The sequence below is a fragment of the Cuculus canorus genome, chromosome 1, assembly GCF_017976375.1.
Source record: "Cuculus canorus isolate bCucCan1 chromosome 1, bCucCan1.pri, whole genome shotgun sequence".
Taxonomy (NCBI): Eukaryota; Metazoa; Chordata; class Aves; order Cuculiformes; family Cuculidae; genus Cuculus; species Cuculus canorus.
Window position 1 is genome coordinate 51,000,488 of NC_071401.1, and position 16,393 is coordinate 51,016,880.

The 16,393-nt window shown below is 38.1% G+C and overlaps 2 protein-coding genes across 3 annotated transcripts in view; one reads left to right on the forward strand and one right to left on the reverse strand.

The window, feature by feature from the left end:
* Nucleotides 1-16,393, reverse strand: part of UBAC2 (UBA domain containing 2) — a 103,719-nt gene that overhangs the window by 46,100 nt on the left and 41,226 nt on the right. The window lies entirely within an intron of this gene.
* LOC104057301 (G-protein coupled receptor 183) lies at nt 3,457-14,697 on the forward strand. The gene is made up of 2 exons (XM_009558647.2): nt 3,457-3,747; nt 11,073-14,697. The coding sequence occupies exons 1-2, from the start codon at nt 3,707-3,709 to the stop codon at nt 12,184-12,186; spliced, it is 1,155 nt and encodes a 384-aa protein (XP_009556942.2). The 5' UTR covers nt 3,457-3,706; the 3' UTR covers nt 12,187-14,697.

The following is a 16,393-nucleotide window of genomic DNA, read 5'->3' on the forward strand; positions in this document are numbered from 1 at the left end:
ATCCCCTCATGAGCACAGAAGACAGACATGTATCTCTCTTCACTTTTTAATGCGAAGACTATCTGACAACTTATTCTGTAAACTGCTCAGCTCCATTGTAAAACAGTTTCAAGTTCCTTTCCCTTCCCATTGGTGAGCTAATCCAGACTTTTCCTCTTGTACTGGCTAGAACCTTTCTTCCGATTTAAGTTTTAATTTCTCCATCATTAGTAAGATGCTAACATATGCAATCATTACTCTTTAGCTTTTTCTGAAAAGATCAGTTAATCCTCTATCTCCTAAACCTTTGTGCAAAGCTGACTTACAGCAACTGACCAATTCTATTCTACCAGCCTGGTGACAGAATACACAAAAAAAATTCTTCAGTTAAGCATTAACTGCTTTAAGTCAAGCAATTGCTGCAGACCATCAAAGAATTATTCATCTTACAGCACTATGAAGATATTGTAAAGCATGGCCCTGTCCTTTATTTAATATATGATTAGCATGCTGCCATTCCTGTGAAAGCCAAAGAAGATGAAACTGAGGGAGTGGTATAGGAATGGCTGACCAAATTGAGTACAGTATCACAGGGTCAACTATTTATCCTTAACTGATAAATTATTAGTGTCAACCAGGTGTTACAAAGTTAGTTACCTGTGCTTACCTACTGACAGTTGCTGCCCAGCATCAGATGTCTGCAGCAAGGGATTGATGGTGACAGTTTACCTGGTAGTTTTGCTTTCAGGACTGGTGATATTAAATAAACCAGAGCAAGAGTTCAGCACGAGAGAGAGGACCTTGCACCTTTCTCAAAGGCGGCGGTTTGGAATGAATCCCATTCTCAGCTAAATCTGACACAGACACTGGAACTAGGCAGAAGGCATATAGAGGCACAAGCAAATGCTGAAAGGGTTTAGATGATGGAGTATTTTGTTGAGGAGGTACAATTCAACAGCTGTATATAAATTTTTAGTGTCCTGAGTTCATCTAAGTTTGGGTGCTCAATTTCTTCTTCATCTAGATTAATTTAACACACTTCATTTGACCTCTGCAGATTCACCATGACTCACTGGTTAGTCATCATTTGCTGTTCCTCTAACTCAAGTCACTTGAGCAATCATGCTTATCCACAAAAAAAGACTGGATTCAGCTACAGGTTAGTTCTCGATACCTGACCTGTCTCCCAGAAAACAAAAGGAGTTTTGGAAGGAGAGGCAGTTTTGTAGCTAAGAAACAGGCTGGCTGGATTCATTTTCTGGTTGACCCATAAACACCCTGTATAATTTAGAAGTAATTTCTTACTTTGGGTAGCAGGTCTCTAGATGTAAAATTGTAAAGCTAAGTTCAGCACCATTGGTAAACTGCTCAAGAAGAGTAGGGACTATGTAAGCAGACCGAAAATAACAGCCCAGGCGTCATAACGTACTGGTCAATATATTAACTGCATTGCTTTCACGTCACCATCTCCAAAAGTAATACATCAGTACATTAATTTACATGTTACTCTCCTCACACACCAAAAGGGGAACAGTAAGCTTCTGCACACAAATGGTCAAACCAAACATACGTCACACTTTTTGATACACGCCATTTCTTGGCTTTAACGTTCAAATCCCAGGACAGTCAAGCAGATATTGCATGAACAGCCGCTGTATAAGAATGGCAAATAAATAGCTAGAAGGATAAATAGTGAGAGAAAGAACGCAAACCCACATTATTCAGCTCTAGCAGTTAACATCACATCATGCTAGGCTGGAGTGGTGGCAGATACATCAGTGTGACTCAACGGGTACATAATGTATCTTAATCAAAGGAAGGCAGTATTTTATCAGATTGGTGCAGCAACCACATATTGGCATTATTTTATAATCTTAAGACTATTTTGAAATAAACATTTCCTTCGATATGTAGCTGTGGTACTTATGTTAGCCCTTGAGCAAAGACCACTACAGGACTCTGTATCTCAAAATTTCCTATTTCTACTACATATTTTTGCCGCTGGACAGGGAACCACACTTCAGTTTTATTTTGTGTACATATGAAGAATGTTCCCTGTGCAATTTCCCTTTAAACAGTTTTTAATTCTCATGACTCCATTTAAAGAGATCCAACAATGTGATGAAGCTGAATAACTAAAATAATTCAAAAACTAGAAAGGAAAAAAAAAATCCAGAATAAGATCAGTGAGTTCTCTCAAAGACTTTCTGAATCTGTTGTTAGAAGATAAATGCCCCATAAAAACTGAGGAGCTGAAAGCCCTAGATTGAGCCCTGGCATCTAAGGGAATTCAAGTCATGTCTACCCTGGGAGTTAAGCACCAGAAAAAGCAGCACATAGTGCCAACTAAGTGCTCCAAGTAAGCACAAAAGTGGCTTGCCAGGCTGTACTTCATTGTTCTATAGCAAAAACCTTTCCCATAGGACAAGATACATGAGTAAGGTTTAACTTTGTCATTAGATCTGCATTAACTTTAGGCTTTCTGATGAGATGAGACATGTGAGTCGAGATCATATCTCTGCACGCTTCCAACACGGCAACATCTGCAAAGGCCATGAAGACAGCCCTAATGTTTCCAAAAAGGCATTCCACCCTCTGTGTGGGTTTGATACACAAAAAACAGCATCATCATGTCTACTTGCTGGTTCTTAAAAATGAGGCCACAAAATGAGGCCACTTCAAAGATAAATAGTCCTATGCAGTCACGAACAATCAGTATGAGTTTCTGGGGAAAATCCCAGGTAACTCCCAACCACAGCCTCTAGCAGCAAACCACAGGATTTTCCATCTATCTCTAATCTCCAAAACCCTCTTAACAAACACACAATTTAATTCTTAGATCAATGTTCTTTATGCAGAAATAGGGTTATTCCGGGTAACAACGGGTTACCTCACAATTTGACATCCTATTCCTTTCCTATTGTCTAGCCATTCATTCTTATCAATATCATTTTAGGGGAATTAGATTTGTGTGTTACAAGTTCTTTACCTCTGATGTATTTACCTTACATGTGTATTATTATTATTGCTACTACTTTTACTATTATTATTGTTACTATCACTACTACTATCCTCAAAATATAATAAACAGCTTACAAAGCCGCAGAGCCTCCTTAAATCTCCAAAATCACCAGAGTCCTTCAACTCCCTTATATATTTGCAAAGGGTATTTCTGTAAAACCCCATCATTATGATACTAAACCAGTGCTGGGAATGTACACGGGCTGCTGAGACGTCTGTTTTCACACAATATCTCAGTATGCCTCAGTCCCGAGGCTTTCTTGTGCTATGTCAGATCCGATCAGTAAGAAGCAGTTTTGAAGCATGTGCTGATCATACAGCTCTTGGCTACCAAGTAAATTTAAGTTATTTTTAAATGCAAATGGCATATAAACAAAGTTTTTCTCTTACGGATTTTAATTGGTCAGCAATTACGCAAGTAAATCTCTGGGTAAAGTCCCTTCTGTGAAAGTTACCGAGTGCAACTTCAGGCGGGAGCATTGTTTCTAATTACTCTCTTTGAACAGACTAATTGTAAAAGGATTAAAAATAGGTGCTTTCACATCCCATAAAACAGTAGGCAGCAAATCAAGACCAGCATACAAACAAAGTTGGGGGTTTTTTTAAGCACTTGAAAAAAAACTGCCCCTCCCACAAAAGAGACTCACATAATCACTCTTGAAAACAATGTGCAAGGGTAAACTTTCGCAGTCAAGCCATCCTGTTAATGCTCTTAACTGCTCAGAGGATCCAAGGAGCTACAGATATGTAAGTACAGAAAAGAGTTAATTTTAATTATTTTCAACTAACTTTTAATGTATGTGTTTTGGTTTTTTTTTTTTTTTGCTGAAATCCAGCAAACAATTCCAGAAAGATTCTTTCTTTCTTTTTTTTTTGCATTATACTTATTATTTTCATGTGGTAGGAAGGATCAATGATCTTTGGATGGGAGAAACAAGGCTCGTGGGAGAATGTTCACATATTAATATGCTGACAGTTAATTTTTATTTAAAGGATCTGTTGATTCACAGCATCAAGTTACTACCAGTCCTTTCTTACAATACAGCCTTTCAACAGTCACATGGAGACATTTGATATTGCAATAGCTTAGACAATTTTTTTAGCAGGAGCAATTTAAATTACACTAACAGAGAAATAACTACTGTACAAGTATTAAGGGAAGCATTGCAGTTCTTAAGTCATTCACTGAACCTCGTAGGATACTTTAATAGGAGAGAGCTTTAAAAAACATCTGTACTATGGTCTTGAATGGATAGCTTGTTCTATCACATGTGCTCCTTGTCTATGAAACTGCCTTTATCATCAGCTCAAGAACTGTCCAGTCACTATTCTCGCATCTAAATATTGCAACAGAATATTTTAAGAAATCAAAGTTTTATGAGCTAATTCCTCTTTTACTTTCTGACACGCATTTCTTTCAAAGTTTTTTGAAGGAATTTTCTTCTGATCTGCAATGACTAAATATCTTTCTCCTCAATACTGATCCTCATGCCATAAAGCTGAAGAAATATCACAAGTAGTACAATTTTATACATCTTCACAATTAAAAAGGATCCATTTCTTCCTATTATACTGGCAAAACAAGACAGACTGTTCAACAGACAATAACTGAACTACCATTTATCTTAAAAATCAGGGACAGCATGCAGACCTTTGAGCACAGAGCACTAGAGGTCTATCTTACATTTTCATGGCTCCTCCTGAAGAGGCGAGGGAACTGAAAACTTACCTGGCAATTCATCTTTATAAGTTCAAATCTCATTCCTTTCTGCTTGAAAGACTGAGGAGTATGCATACATGTAATGAATAATAAATTTAAGCTAGAGTTCTGAAGTTGTATTCCCTAAAATTAAAGACTGTACCTGTACAGGTTTCATATCATCCCGGGCAAAAAAAACTTATAAAGACATGCATGTTTTCTAGTACTAAACTTAGAAATTGTTACTTGATCTATTTTTATTTCTGCTTGCAGGAAAGTAATTGTGAGTGAAACACGTTCTTATTTTATTTGCCTTACTTTAAGCTATCTCCTTTTTATATTTAGTATACTTAGGCAAGTAAACTGAAGGGAGTTTAATCATCTCAGCATCAGTACAGATCTTCACACTAACATATGTTTTTGGCAGAGATGAATTATGTTAGATAGTTCTTACACTTTTCATAGGACAGATGACATTTGGAAAGAGAGATGCCACAGATAAGAGTGAGACATGTACACTTCAAAAGACTTCCACTTTTTCTTTAACTAATTTTACAGCATTTCAACTCAACTTCTTTATTTCCAGTTTGCTTACTGCAGCTTCTGTTATTTTTGAGTGCCAAATATAACTGTCACATAACTTTGCAAAATCTATTGTAATAGATGAAAGCAGGACCATAAAGATCCTACAAAGTGCGAGTCTGAAAATTCTGTTAAGCACTTAAAGAATATTATAATTCTTCATAGCCATCATTAAGACAATTTCATTCACAGAATGCATACTTGGGATTCTCTGATGTGTCGCTTACAAATTTAGCTTTAATATGCAAAAAAATGTGGCTTTATACCAAAGAAGAACAAAAGCATTAGCCCGGAAACTATCTCACCAACACTACCTGTGGGTTGCAACTGAGGATTCAGTCTTCAGGTCACTATGCCAACTCGTTGTCATTTAGGACACAAAAAATCCAACAGCTTTTGAAAAAATGGTAAATTAAACATCATACACTAGAAGCATACGACTGTTAAAGTATTAGAAAGAAACAGGAAGCTTTATGAGACACCCCTCTCTTGCCTCAGCTTTTATTGAACCACGTGTAGCTCCCAAGCTGCCAAGGCATACAGCTAGGTATATCTACCTTAAATTTATATTCTTTCTATATTAACAAAGTGTTCTACTATGCCACTCAGCATGCACACTTTTTAACTTAGCTGAATTGAGCCTTTTTCTCAAAGAAAACACTCTACAATGAAGATCACTTCTATCGTAAATTAGAAATCCAAACAGTAAATACGACTGGTCAACAGAAAACAATTAATTTTAGAGATCAAGGTGAAAAATAAACATACATAACAACAGCACTGCCTATTTCGTTCCTTCTACAGTCTTTTAAAGTCTGTAAGACTTACACCTACAGAGAGGACTGTAAGCACCATAAGTCCTCAGGTCAGGTACTGCAGGAAAAGAGAAGTCTCTCTCCCAACTATTAATTTTAAATAATTTATACTCTTTATGCATACATAGGCAATGTTATTCCCCAACACTGTTAGTTGTCCATCTCAAAGTGACTAAACCATATTATGTATAGAGGCAGGAGAGATCTTTCTGATGAGCTGCCGTGCCTTTCCAGGAATTTAATTAGTATTCCTCTTAAATTAGCTACGGGACAGATGGACCAGGGATTAATCTGCTAAGAATGAAAATTATGAGGAGACATAAATCACACATAAGATTACAACACACAGTTAAAGCTTTCTGCATGCTCCTTGTTATGCTGAAAAGACAGAAGGTGCTCCTTCAGCAAAAGCAGATGAGAACAAGAAGAAAACTCATTTATCACACAGAGGGAGTTTGGTACCAGTATATATAATCCAAACCCACGTAAACTAAGGTTGCAACACTGAATTGCTGGCTCATAGCTTAAGTTTGTGCTCGTTAATAGTTAAAGGTATGCAACATTACAATGCTGTATATAAAGCTTATCATACACGAACATCTCTATGAACCAGGGCTTTGGATTACATAGTACTTCCAGACTGGAGCCACTATTCTGTTTGTCAAAAACTTTTGGCAGTGGGGACCCTACTCTGAGCTGGGCTCTCATGTACTGCAGTATAAATGTACAACAAATAAATAATGTCAGTCAAATGTTTTCACAGATCAATCTCCTAAACCAACATATTTTCCTTCTTTGATGAGATTACAAAATTGGCTTAGAAAGGCACCTGCACAGACTTCAGATGTGCCAGATTTTGTAAGCAGCTTGACATGGCACTGTGATTTCTTTCCCCCCAAGTGCACAGATACAATTGCTATCAAACATCCAGAAAGCATAGTTGACTAAAAACTGCCCAGCTCACAAATTTCATGAAGTAATCAGCTAAAGAAAAACTTTTTTTATTCCCATTGGTCATCAGAACACAAATACAACACTAAGCCTTGAAAACAGAAAGTGTGAAAACAATAAAGAACAATCTCCACTGGCTACAAGCCTGGGCATAATATTAAAATTAATTTTAAACTCTCCCAGGTGTAAGGTCCTCCCAGGTAGAAGCAGAGAGCAATGGCTATGCCACTAGACTGGAGATATCCTAGGATACAGTGAATCTGAGGAGTACTCCAGGATGTAAGTGAATTAACATCACAAGTTGTCAGTGCAATGCTACACAGCTCTAGCTCGGGTACCTAATCAACTAAACAGGCAAAGCAGGGACGAGTGGTGATTATGATTCCAGGTACACCTATATAAAAAGGCATTTGGAACCCCATCTCCTGCGTGGGACTAAACTGGGGTTAAAACAAATGTCACAAGATCATTTTGCCTTGTGGTGAGACATTTGAAAATTCACCTTGAATTGCCAAACTGATGAGACTGTACACAGGGGAAAGGCTCAAACCCAGTAACTGCAAATCAATTTTAGAGAAATTTAAGTAAGACACACCCACATTTCTTAAAAGGGAGGCTGACTGACCAAAAACTACAGTAGAAACACCTAATTCGCTTTCTCTTCAATTCTCTGAATGAAGACCAAACAGCATTTTAGAAAATAACTTTTAAATTAAAACTTAGTGGAATCCATACACAAATAACTAAAATAATAACGTCACGTGGCTCATACAGCAGGTCACATTAAATAAGTAAGTGCTCTGTGTCACTGAGTATTGTGTGCCTCCAAAAACGTAAAAACCTGAAGAACCTTCTTTACAATATTGACATAAAGGCAGGAATTTTAAATACTTTATGCCTCAAAATTCTGCATGCACCTCTATGCTAAAAATTGTGGCAATGTTTTCTACAATTATTAAATTGGCAAGGTAAACTAATGTTATCTTTTCTCTCAAGTATATACTTCAAAACAGAACAATTAATAAATTCAGAAAGCCACTGAGAAGGGGTATTTAATCCAACAACCTAGAAGAGCAAACATTTTGGTAGTGATTGTAGAGGGTAGCTCCAATGATACATCTGGATTCAGGGCAGTAAATGGCCATGTTCTCACAAGGTATTCAGGCATATAGCTCATTAAAAACAGTAAGAACCAAGTCCAGTTGGTCCAAGGTTTGCAGCAGTAAGGAGGTAACATTCTCCATTTTTGCTTCAAGAATGCAAACCATACAAAAAGTACAGAAAATGGGCCTGTTGTTGTTTTTTTGAGATACATTCTGTGGAGGATATCACGTGCTCTGTATGTAAAACAAGCTGCTCGCTAAGGATTGCTGCCAAGAAATAAAGAACAACCTGACATAAGGAAGAAGATTAATAAAAAAAAAAAAGTCTTCTCTTACTTAATAGTGTTTTAAGGAAGAATATACCTTTTTTTTTTAAATTCAAGATTGACAAGAAGATGTGAAACACCTGCTGAGCTGAATGGAGTTCATCCATAACCAATAAGAACTTAGATGTACAAAGAAGTTATGACAGCTCAGGTGACACACATTAAGTTGTCAGATGGTAGCAATTTTATCATCTGTTTGGGCTCCAAACCAGATACAGTACCTGGAGATATTCTTTTTTTTTAGAAAATGAAATATATTCAGGCAATATAACACCTAAACACCATGGTGATGGCTCAAAAATGCCCATATGTATCTACTATATACAGAGAAAATACTAATGCTTATGTAGAGTATTATACAACGTGCTCCCTACATTAACAGTCAGAATATTTGGTGGCTAACAAGGATCAAAAAGAACACTTTCGTCACCCAGGGCTGACAACCACAGCAGGCAGAAGAGCCTGCTGACATCCTCTGCCAAGGAGCACAGCTTAGCTGATGTGCATGCTACCCTGGAAGGCTCACAAGCTGTGGTACTGCACCCGTCTTCTCATCTGTTTGTGGCCAGTTTATCCTGCTATGGAACTGTTCCTCATGTCTACCCGTGCTAACACCCCGGATAGACACAAACCCTCAGCTAGGACTCCTTCTCAATATAGCGCATGGTTTATGTGAGGGTGAACATCCTATATTGAGCAACAACAAGTACTAGATTAATTCATTACACTGAAGCACAAAATTAGGTAACGTGTTTTATGAAATTCTATTCTTAATGTAAACAAAAAGTAATTCACTCTAATGATGGAAATTTTTCTAAACCGTAGTTAAACGTATTTGTGTAAGAGCTGTTCTACATTTTACAAACATTTACAGAAAGATAAATGAATGGATGTGACAATTATGCACATCATTTATGAACCAAAACTGTTACAAATTTACAGTGAAAATAAATTCATGCAGTTAATATGCTGTAGCTGGCTACTGCAATAGAACTGGTTATTATAAACCTTAGATTGTTCTTTCTTACGTATGTTTCAGATATTATTTTATTCAAATTAGAAGGAAGAGATGAGTAGAAGATAGGTGTCATGCTGGGAGTATGAACAAGTCATCAGAAGCATTTAAGTAAGAGAAATGAAACAAAATACCTCACTGACACCCAGGTGCCCACACAAACCCACACCATTTTCTGCAAAAAGCAGCCTGTTACGCTTATGTAAAACAAGAGCCCTCCTACATGCTTCTGCAAGGGAAAAGATGAAACAGGAGGAAAGTATACCAGGACTATCCTCAGGGTAATAATTACCCTATTAATCAATCATTAGACACACTAACACCAAGCTGAAAGAGGGATGATTCAGATCAGATATCCGGAAGAACTTTTTTCCTGTGAGGGTGGTGAGGCACTGGCACAGGTTGCCCAGAGAAGTTGTGGATGCCCCATCCCTGGAGGTGTTCAAGGCCAGGTTGGATGAGGCTTTGGGCAACCTGGTCTAGTGGAAAGTGTCCCTGCCCATGGCAGGGGGATGAAACTGGATAATCCTTAAGATCCTTTCCAACCCAAACCATTCCACGACATTGTAAAGATACTATGAATGATGCACAATTAAAGAACATAAAATTACAGGCATTCTTAAATCAGCACTACAGCTGGAAGTGCTATTTACCAGTTTAACTGCCTTATTCAAATCACAAAACTCTCACTTGGTATTTAACTCCCAAGGTTGAATGCAGTATTCCCACCTCTCGGCATGTGGTGTGTACTTCATGGATAACTAAGAATCATAAAATCATAGAATGGTTTGGGTTGGAAGGGACCCTAAAGATCACCTAATTCCAACCCCTCTGCCATTTGGAGATATCTTCTTGCAATAGTATGCTTTGCCTGTTTATTTCTTGATAGGTAAATATCTCTGTTCAAGAAAAACCACTATACAGAACACTGTACATCTATCAGACAGAAGTCACTCACCTGTCTTTCCCACTGCCTGTACAACACAGGCTAATATAGTCTTAATTTATTATCTGGATGCTAAATATCTTCCATAAACATACATGAGGTAACTTGTTTATGTATTTTCATACACATCATCCACTATCCACAGATTTACTGCTTGCAGAGAACCTTGTGCACCTTTGCTAACCCGCACAGAAATCTGATCAGACTGGCGTATATATATGTTACAGGTACATTAACTCTGAGCAACCTGAAATATGTAGGATAAGCTCCTCAAAATGTAAAGGAAGATACTAAACAATCCTCTCAGATTGCTTTAAGCAGTCTCCCACCTTCTAACCATCCATAAACTTCACTTTCCAAATACACGACATCCCTGGTTTATTATTTTGCCCCATCCATTTTTTTCAGGAAAGAAGGCATTGGGATCAAACGAGAAAAGCAAAAAAAGACACAAAAGCCATCATTTTGTTTGTTTGTTTTCAGATGGAGGCTTGAAAAGTATTTTGCCACAATGAAGTTTCATTTCAGTTTTTTACAATCTTACTTTTTGCAACAGAGGTTGGCTGTTGTAATGCAGAAGTTTATCTACATTTATTAAAAAATGTTCCCTTTTGTTGGTTTTTTTTTCACGTTAGGTCTACTGAGCTTCCTGCAACAACCATGGTTACAGAAATGGACACTTTCACAGTTTCTCAGAAGAACAGTTCCACTTGTGACTTATACGAGCACAAAGATACAGCACGGATACTACTGTCTGTCTTCTACAGCTTCATCTTAATTCTCGGGGTGCTTGGAAATGCCATTGCCCTCACTGTCATTTTTAAAAACAGAAAGAAGATCAACTCCACTACCCTCTATTCAACAAATCTTGTCTTCTCCGATCTCCTGTTCTGTATCGCCCTGCCTACAAGGATCGCCTACTACGCCCAGGGATTTCACTGGCCATTTGGAGAAGCACTATGTCGAATAACTGCTCTCTTGTTCTATATCAACACCTACGCAGGTGTAAACTTCATGACTTGTTTGAGCATTGACAGGTTTTTTGCTGTTGTCCACCCTTTCCGATACAAGATCAGAAGGATTAAATATGCCAAGGGCATTTGTATCTTTATTTGGTTTCTGGTATTCAGTCAAACTTTCCCATTACTTATACAACCCATGTCTCAGGAAGAAAAAGAAAGGACTACGTGCATGGAATATCCAAACTTTGAAAAAATAGCACATCTACCATTTATACTTCTTGCTGCTTGCTTAGTAGGGTACCTTATTCCCCTGGGGATTATACTGTTTTGTTACTCTCAAATTAGCTGCAAACTTTTTCAAACAGCCAAGGAAAATCCATTGACTGAAAAATCAGGGATAAACAAAAAAGCTATCAATACAATCATATTTGTAATTGTAGTATTCATCATCTGCTTTACCCCCTACCATGTTGCAATCATACAACACATGATCAAGAAGCTTCAGAATGAACCCTCATGCACTGAAACTAAAATTTTCCAGAAGTCACTCCACTATACCGTGTTTCTGATGAATTTTAACTGCTGCCTAGATCCTTTCATCTATTTCTTTGCATGCAAAGGATACAAGAGAACTGTAATGAAAATACTGAGGCGACAAGTGAGTTTATCGATTTCAAGCGCTGCCAGGTCACATCACGAAGAAAGCTCACGCGAGGTAGGAGAAACACAGATGACGGTACTTGCAAAATCTTCCAATGGAAAGCTACCTGAGAAACAAAGTCTGTAGTACACTGCAGGGAAAGAAGCTTAAAAATCCAGGGTCCACAGCGAAAAACTCATAATTGTCCCTGTACAGAAGCTTAAGTATGATTCTGTTTCTGAGGATGTCAGGAAATCAAGGAGTGATGTTGGACTGAGAAAGAACTGTCATAGGACATCAGGAAAAATCAGCATTATAAATTCCTAGCTGTATCATTGTGACCAATTTCATTATTTTTTCCGGGAAGTAAGCACCACTGTGAATGCTCTAATTCCATACTGCACATACATATCCCTGGATGTTATTAACTCAAAGCAAAGACTTGATTCACAGTTTATCTGGGTGTCTGAGAAAGAATTAGACTAAAATAGCTTACAATTCAGACTGACTACAACCAGAACATCTGAAAATTGCAAGACCTCTAGCTGAGCTCCAATTACAGCAATGGTTTTGTTAGCCAAGTCACACAAGCAAAGGAATTAATGAAATTATTTGGGTTGAAGGGACCTTAAAGATCATCCGGTTCCAACTCCCTGCCATGGGCAGGGACACCTTCCACTAGATCAGGTTGCTCAAAGCCTCATCCATCCTGGTCTTGAACACCTCCAAGGACGAGGCATTCATGACTTCTCCGGGCAACCTGTTCCAGTGCCTCACTACCCTCACAGTAAAAAAATCTCTTCCTAATACGAGATCTAAATCTGCCCTCTTTCAAATCAAACTTTGAGATAAAATGCACAATTCCTGTGCACATCTGACTATCACAAGTGCTAAGTTTATAGACCTTTGGAGATGAAAATGCATGTTATAGTATTTGAAGCATGAAAACCTTATTGGACAATTCCCATAGATAACACTGTCAAATGTATTAGACTAAAAGTTAATGAACTGTTTGGTTCACCCCAAGACTGAATATCTCCCATAGGTTAAACAACTTATCTTTGCAAGGTGTATTATCTCCTTACTCCTTTTCCTGAAAGAGAACTTTCCTTTCTAGTGTGTATTGTAAAAAGTCTATACTCTAGTTGTATATAAGTTATTTATAAACACAAAAAATTAGTTGAAGTAAAGAGACTGTAACATGAAAACTGCATCATTTCAGTTAAAAAAGCAGTGATACAGGCTTCTTCAGAACTTCTGCTGAAGTCTGACAAAGACACAAGACAAATGTTTTATAAATGTTCACAGCTGAAGCTACCAAAAAATAAAGTTAACTTGTTAATTCTGATGGTGTGAGATGGCCACTTCTTTTTAAGCACTGTTTACCTGAGTGATCAATAAATGAGAACAGCAGGACTGGCTGGAAAACAAAAGCTGTCTCATCATGCCTTCATACAGCACATCCGGAATCCCTTTGGGCATACTGACATTAGGCCAGCAAAGAAACCAAATGACTTAAAACACATCCTGCTGGAATCGGCTCAATACCAGTTGAGTATCCAGGATGCAAGCCCTGGGTTCCTGCTGTCATGCCCTTCCGTCATGTGTCAGTTTCCTTCTCTACTTTATTTCTGGGCCCCAAGTCTTTTCTTTTGTCTTCTATGTTATTAATATGCCTTCATGTGCCAACACAACTTGGTAATTGCACCATGACGTTGTGATGGGAAAGGAAAATTAAAGAGTGCCTGGTAATTACTGGTAAAACATATGCCAGATGCCAGAATAAACGTTATTTATTGCAGCTGTATCTCTCTGTCATTGAGGTTGTAGTGGAAGTCAAACAAACATAGTTACATTTGTCATCCTTGTAATTCCTTCGTTTTTCATCCATTGACCTCCGCTAACCTGCAAACGTGGACAAGTCCTATCCAAAAAGCAGTAAGAAAGCATGAAATTAACAATGACTTTCTTATGGAAAAGAAAATGCAGAAGATCCTATATTTCATACCACTTAGATTGTCAAAATTGAGTTTTTAACTACAAAAGACGCTATGCAACTACAGGAAAATGGAATAAGAAAAGTAATTTTTAACAGGAGAAGATCTACTTAATTTTGTTTGCTATAACAGTTAAGTCCTTGTCAGCTTTTTAATAAACTATTTTAAAATATTATTTAAGAATTTGTTCCTATTGGACTAAGCAAATGATAACCTGATAAAGCCACAGACAGACCACTCATGAATACCTAGAAGCTGTAAAAATGAAATATATATACTATTAACATCACACTAGCACAAGCTTGCTTTATTCTGCTAACATCTGGGTTTTTTAATTATTGTTATGCATTTCATCTAACTATGATCACAAAACCTTAAAGCCAAGAAGTCTTTTTCATATTTGTCTGTAAAATGTAACTCAAGTATGTATTACAGCATCTCATAATGCAGATATCTATTCCCTCCTAAGAGGAAACAAAGTGAAGATCTGTATCGAAAAACCTTCTCTGTCCCCATTTTCTCATGCTAGCAGTTCTGTTATTTTCAAATTCAGACTTTGTTTCTAAATCACATCAACATTATCAAACAACTAACTTGACATCAAAATACTGCTTTTGCTCTAACAGGCTTTAGAGCATTGGTCCAGGCTAGATACAGATTTGAGAAAAGCTATTTTTTCTCCTTATTTTAATGTATCTCAAATGCTAAAGGAACAAATAAAAAACTTTTAAAAGCTAAGATAAGCTCAGCTCCCTGACAAGAGTCCTAAAGGCACAGATGCACAGACAGTGACAATTTATAGCTGTGGCAGCTGATGCCGCTGCTTCCCCTCACTACCTGTCAAGTACACACTCCCAGCTCATGCACTCTTGTATCAATGAGGAGCCTCTTTCTGTGAGCTTATCTGAAACTGCAGTGGTGATTTCAGTTGGCCTGGGACACTGCCCTGAAGTTCAGAGAGCACCTGTCCTATTTCTTGTACCAGCTGTGTTGTCAGGGCTGGTAGCTGTCAGCAGAGAGATGGTAACAAGCTGCTGCAAGGGAACAAGTGAGAGCAGTAATACTGAAACTGTACAGATGTTCGCAAACAACTGGTTTTCTTCAAGATACCCTTATCTATTCATCCTGCTGGTACCCTTCCCCCAGTACTGTTTGTTGGAGTACTTTTATGATAGCAGTTACCTGTAGTAGCACACCATAGGTCCCTTCCCTCTTGCCTGACGCATAGATATGAATAAAGGAGGTAAAAGCCACACCTGGTGTCCCTCTTCCTCTCCAAAACTGAGTATGCAACATGTGTTTGTCTTAAAAGACCTGAGCATGCCACGCCATACAACGACGTGGTACTTCAGGGCATAGCTTAGTAGGCATGGTGGTGTTGGGCTCATGGTTGGACATGATCTTAGAGATCTTTTCCAACCTTAACGATTCTGTGATTCTAACATGCAGCTGATGCAGTAACAGCTTTGAAAAAAGAAAATTAGTTTTTGCTTTGGCAAAAGCTTTTGCTACATTCTAGGAAATGCCCTCTTTTATGTGAAAGGCTGGAAAATGGTTATACAGATCTACAGCTCACTCAGCCTTTTCATATACAAATAAAGCAGCTGAAAAGTAGAAGGAGGTTCATATGGCTTGCTCATTATGAGGGCCTGACTGAAGTTCTTTGGAGAAACCAGGTCGCTAGATGGAGGCTGAACTCCAGTCAGAATCTTAAAAGCCATGTTCATGACAAAACAACAGAATATCTTTTAACTCTACGCTTCAGAGTGTAGGGCTCGGGCAGTTGCTAAAAGGACTCCAAATATGTTCACCGTGGACATGTCTCTCAAGTCTTATCTGGCAGGGAATGTGACAGAGTCCATAGAAATAAAAATAACAATGGGGGTCAAACAGCACATATTGGCAGTTTCTCTCCCAGTCCCAGTTGTATAGACAACTGCTGTTGAACATGTGACCAAGTATAGGTGCAACATGTGGAAAATCCCAAAACAGACATGCTTTTTCAGCAAAAGTACATTTAGTGCCTTCACCTCTTCTTTCATGGAGAACACAAAACAAAGGACTACTACTTCAAGGGCTCAGATGGGTTTCCCCAGCCACCTTGGGCTCAAAGACATTAAAGTCTAAGTCAAAACGTAGAGATAAAGAACACAGTCTCCTGTGGCTTACAGTCCCAGAAGAAGAGGACAATTATTCCCCGAGGCATCGCTGCCTGACTCTTTTCGCTGTGGTCCTGAAAGCAATGCAGGTAAGAAACCCATCAGCAACATGGTCATTTCCTAGCAAAGGGCAGTAACAGCAACTGTCCAAAATGGTAAACACACTACCACAAATAACACTGTTCCTAAAGGTGGTTA